This window comes from Rhinopithecus bieti, unplaced genomic scaffold (assembly GCF_001698545.2).
Source record: "Rhinopithecus bieti isolate Rb0 unplaced genomic scaffold, ASM169854v2 scaffold_11964, whole genome shotgun sequence".
In the NCBI taxonomy this organism is placed as follows: Eukaryota; Metazoa; Chordata; class Mammalia; order Primates; family Cercopithecidae; genus Rhinopithecus; species Rhinopithecus bieti.
In genome coordinates, this window is record NW_016807677.1 from 8,384,758 (window position 1) to 8,390,450 (window position 5,693).

The 5,693-nt window shown below is 36.5% G+C and overlaps 1 protein-coding gene across 1 annotated transcript in view; it reads left to right on the forward strand.

Annotated features, from left to right (window-relative positions):
- The window catches only part of ARHGAP20 (Rho GTPase activating protein 20), a 131,448-nt gene that overhangs the window by 118,316 nt on the left and 7,439 nt on the right, over nt 1-5,693 (forward strand). Inside the window, 1 exon segment of the mRNA XM_017883268.1 lies at nt 4,133-4,242. Within this exon segment, the coding sequence (XP_017738757.1) occupies nt 4,133-4,242 (110 nt within the window).

A 5,693-nucleotide genomic window follows, 5' to 3' on the forward strand; every position in this document is an offset into this window, starting at 1 on the left:
GAGGGGGGAGGGATTGCATTGGGAGTTATACCTGATATAAATGATGAATTGATGGGTGCTGACGAGTTGATGGGTGCAGCACACCAACATGGCACAAGTATACATATGTAACAAACCTGCATGTCATGCACATGTACCCTAGAACTTAAAGTATAATAAAAAATAAAAAAAAGAAAATAGTTAAAGAAGTTTGCCGTAATAAACATTTGCCTCACAATTGAAATAAAAAATTGCTGAGATCACTGAAAATTCTATTTATTTTCATAATCATCATGCCTTTCCTTGTCCCCTAATGCCTTTTACCTTTTTTTTTTTTTCAAGACAGGGTCTCACTCTGTCGCCCAGGCTGGAGTGCAGTGGCATGATCTCGGCTTACTGCAACCTCCACCTCCCGGGTTCAAGTAATTTTCCTGCCTCAGCCTCCCGAGTAGTTGGGATTACAAGCGTGCACTACCACATCCAGCTAATTTTTGTTTTTTTTACTAGAGATGGGGTTTCACCATGTTGGCCAGGCTGGTCTCTAATTCCTGACCTCAGGTCATTCGCCTGCCTCAGCCTCCCAGAGGGCTTGGGTAATAGGCATGAGCCACCGCACCCGACCTAATGCCTTTTGCTTTAAAAGTGGAGTAGGAACGACTTCAGCATCTAAGTTTTCTTTTACTTTTACCACACTTGGCATTCTTTATGGTTCTTACACTTTACCCATTGTTACTTAAGTCATGTCGATAGTTACAGAGATATAGAGTTCTGAAATGTTTTCTGCCCTCACATTCTTGGAAATGCTCTACATTTTTGGAAGCACCTACAGTCAAAATGAGCTTTAAGCAGAGCTTTTGACCTTAGCAGTATCTTCTGCAGACCTGTGTCAGGCTCCCACCTCCCAAAGAATTGGAATGCACCAGAGCTAGGGGTCGAGACAAGGCCCCAGCCTGTATCTCAGGCTGAAACATGAAAACCAAGTTAAGGAAAATATGGTGAAGAAGATTCTTGCATACCCCTACTCCAGCTAAGTGGCCAGGTGCTTATAGAATGTTACTTCATGACTTTATATACAATCAGATGGTTCTTGGTAAATAAGCCATATCTGCTCTTAAACCCTGCTATAGATTTTTGCAATTAAATATCATGCAAGAGAACTGGAGAAGCTAAGGTCATCTCATCTGTTTTGCACAGGGTTTATGATTACTCTTCAGTCCTGGAACACACTAAAAATATGAATATGTAAAATATGTATTTTACATATACACATATGTAAAAATATGCAGCCAGATATATATGCCAAGGTTTTTTATGCATGATAAATTTTTTTATATATATCTCTTAATTTACAAAGGTAAAGCTTGTGTTTTTTTGGGTTATTTGTTTTTTCAGACAGAATCTCACTCTGTCACGCAGGCTGTAGTGCGGTGGTGTGATCTCGGCTCACTGCAAGCTCTGCCTCCTTTGTTCACGCCATTCTCCTGCCTCAGCCTCCAGAGTAGCTGGGACTACAGGCGCCCACCACCATACCCAACTAATTTTTTTGTATTTTTAGTAGAGACGGGGTTTCACTGTGTTAACCAGGATGGTCTCAATCTCCTGACCTCATGATCCGCCTGCCTTGGCCTGCCAAGCTTGTGTTTTAAACAATTTTCTTTAAACAACCAAGAATGTCTGCAGAAAAAAAAAATTTCTTACTGTGCTGTTCTTCATAGCATTACACTTCTTAAAATTTTGTGCTAAACTGTTGATGCTATTGCAAAGAAGCATGGTTCTAGAAGAGTTAAATTATGTTTCAAATTGCAGAAATATTTGTCCAAAAATAACCAAAAGGCAAAAAATGATCCAACTGATTGAAAAGTCTGGTTAAATGTGTTCCAAGTAATTAGCATTTTATCGTATGTTTTACCCCCTTTTCTTCCAAGTGCTTGCAGAAAGGGAGATAATTTTAGCAAAAGTTTTAAGCTTTTGTTTTGTTTCTTTTTTTTAAATCTGTTTTGAAGTGGTACTTACATTTTCCTTTAATTTTTCACTTATGCTGGTTTTGCTTAAATATAAGTTTAAGTTATAGCTTAACTCTTCAAACTATAATTGGATGAAAATTGCTTAAGACACTATAACTTTGATCCATCAAACCTTTGAGGAAAAGTTCATATTTAATCCTGCAGTATCTCATCTCAAATGAATTTGGGGGTTCTGCTGATGGCCTTGGCTCTGGTTTTGGAGGAGAGGAGACATTCAGTTAAGTGCTGTGAGCTGGTGACTGCAGTTCAGAATCGGTTCTCACATCCTTCTCAGCTGTGATGATGGTTGTATTTCGTAACTTGTTATTCCAGCTGTGGGAGAGTTCATTGAGATGTTATGAGTTATTATCTTTCAAGTGTAGGTTTAAGATGTTAATGATGTTTTTCTTCAAGACAGATCATAAGTATGTTTTCCACTGAGATTTAAAAAGAGAGCTATTGTCCCTACCACATTTTGAAATAACAAATTTTGCCTCTTCTAAATCTAACTTCTAAAGTGGGTACAGCAGCTAAAATTAGTTTGGAATTATGAAAATTCAATCACTTTACCCAAAAAGAGGTAACTTTTGTAATGATATACCTGAATCACAAGTATGCAAGTACATTTCTGCTAGAAGATATAATAGAACAGAAGAAGACTTTGAATTAGTCAATCTTCCTTCTTGTTAAACATTCTAAAAAAAAAAAAAGAATGGTAATAAAGTGACATGACTACAAAGAGGCTTTTCAGATTATCTTAAAAATCTCAGTTACAGTTGATTGGCCTTCTCTTGGCTCCCATTAATATTTGGCCATATGCAATATAGCAGTAGTTCACTAATGACCTCTACTATGACTAGGACCGTGCTTGGCATTGACATGTACAAAGAAGGTAAGGGTCTGTCCCTACCCTGGAGGAGCTCATAAGCAAGTGGGGAAGATGCCCACACAATCAGCCAATTGTAACAATAAGTTATCACAGCTTCTAAATTACTATTATAAACATGATAGCTAAGTAACAAGTTGTGTGTTGCCTTCAATAAGGCACATAGATAAAATTATTGATTTGATTTAGCAAGAGTTAAAATTGCCCAATTGCAGACTTTCACCTGTCCTCATATTGTAAGCAGGGAATTGCAAGAGGGTAGCCAACCATGTGTATGGTGCTTAAACACGATATTGAGTTTATTCTGCCTAAAGTTTACTAAGGTGGAGATCAGACTGTAAGCTTGACCTTGGTAATGCCACACCAAAAGCAAGAGAGACAGTTGGCCTAGAGTCAACTCTGTAGGACCAGGACAAGAACCAAATTTTGTTATTTTTAAGTTTTTTGTAAACAAAAACCAAACAACAAAAGCTAAACAACAAACATCCTTGGTCATTTGCTGTTTATGTCATAGTTCAGCCTTACCACACTCAGCCCTGCCAGTGATCTCAGCAGAATAGGGTCTCCTAGAAAAGGATAATATCCTGTGGACATGTTATTTAGTGTACATCAGGCATGGGTGTGCTGCCCAAGTTTCTAGAACCCGGCCATCACCTGAAATGCTCTCTCTCCCCAAATATATGAGAACCTTTCTACAGGGAATACAGGGAGAAACCTTAAGTACCTCTTGATGCAATTGTGCACTAATACTCCTGGAATATAAAGTTCTAAGGTAACAGATACTTTGTTTTATTCACTTCTCTATCCCCAGCAACTTAAATAGTGCTTGGCACATATGAATAAATGCACATAGAATGATTGAATTAATGACTACTAGACAATGAACCTCATAGATACCTTGGTGCATTTCCTTGAACTAGCCGTCTAAGGGACAGGGGAAAGGAATTTAGGATGGTTTACTGCCAGACCTTGTCATGTCATACTAGTTCACTAAAATGTATGCAAACAGGAAGTTTCAGCCAAATGGGTTGTCCTTTATTTTCCCACAATAATGAAGACTCCAGTTATCCCAATGATTTTTGCTATAAGAAAATCAAAGTACATGTTTCTGTGTCCCCAAGTCAATGGAGAGTTGGCGCAGAGCTGTGTAGTTCACAGAAGAGAATACTTAAGGGAACTTTTCAACAAAATGTCTTCTACTTTCTCTAATACATGTTTGGCATGAGGATAATGATTTGAAATATTTGTTTTCCATCGATTTAAGGATTTTCTGCGAAATATTCCAGGAAGTATTTTTTCATCAGATCTCTATGATCACTGGGTCTCTGTAATGGATCAAGGAAATGATGAAGAGAAAATAAATACTGTTCAAAGGTAATTATTCTAATTTGGTCATGTCTCAAATATACTTTTAAAATATTTTATAAGATTATTTATTAAAATAATGACAGCTATCAAAGTCATATCCATGTGGACCAGTTTAGAAATAGATTTATGCTAGTTTGTCATTGTTTTCCTCCTTAATCTTATAGTTGAACATTGTAATACTTGAACATTGTATACCTTCCATATACCTGAATCTGATGGGAGCTGAAATCCATTAGTCCACTAGCTAATACTATAGGCCCAGTCTTCAGTTTATGATCTTAATTTTTGTAAATATTTAACCAGACAACTCATCATATATTGCATTCACCAACTGAAGTCATACAGAGAAAATGACCTATTCTGTCTTCTCACAGAACTCACAGTCTGGTAAGGTAGATAGAAAAATCAAGAATTACAATACAGTACAATCAGTGCTAGGAGAGAGATTTGGAGAGTGTTGTGGAAGCACAGCAAAGGCACAGTTAAGTCCTTGAAAAGTGGAAAGGAAAAGCAGAGTTGCAAAGTACATCTGATCGTAAAGGATGTGCTGTCTCTACTCATGCAAAGGGAAATTGCTGGTAGAACTCACTACGCCATTCCTGAATGTTTCCTGCATTATAAGAGAATAGGAAAGAAACGTCCCTTAACAAAAAGCAATATTTCTACTTCTATGAATACTCAAGAATCTCAATATTATTTACTTGTATTTGCTTGTTTAGTACAGTTTTTTTTCTTAAGCAACTTTCATATATGAACTATCTACATCTTTCACCAGTAGAACATAGTACAGCTGCTGAATACACCAGAAACCAAGGCCCTTTAACAAAATACCACCTCCACTTCCATTATAGTTTGGCGTAAACCATTCAGATAGTGAGCATCAAATTCTAAATTTTGTTGCTAATTGTCTAAAACACTATATATCCTATAAGCTGTTAAATGATTTTTTTTTTTGGAAAAAGGTAAAATTATGACTCTCATGCAAATATGAACACGTGAAATATTTTGTTTAAATCATTTATGAGGGAACTAGTAAGATGTTACAACCAGTTCAAAGGAGATTTCAAAGTTGAAATCATATATACATTCATATATATTCATATATTCATAATATTCATATACATATTCATATATGTATTCATATATATATGAATCAGAAATGCTAAAGTGAATTTGCAAATAAATACAAACAAAACTGACCTTTTCTGTCAGGGCAGGGGTGCAGATAAATCAGTTGTCTCTCCACCAGACAGGAATTTTCACATTTTTTAGACAAGTATTAGATGCTGTGCTATCAGTTGTTTACAACTTACACAGAGTTGTAAAATACCTCTTATTGTGAAAAATCCTAGGGCCCTATAGAAGCAGAAAACCCAAACGCTTATGCTAGATGCCTTATTTTCCATTGAATACACCCAGTAATCTTTTGTTCTATTTCAAAGTCCTTCATAACTTAC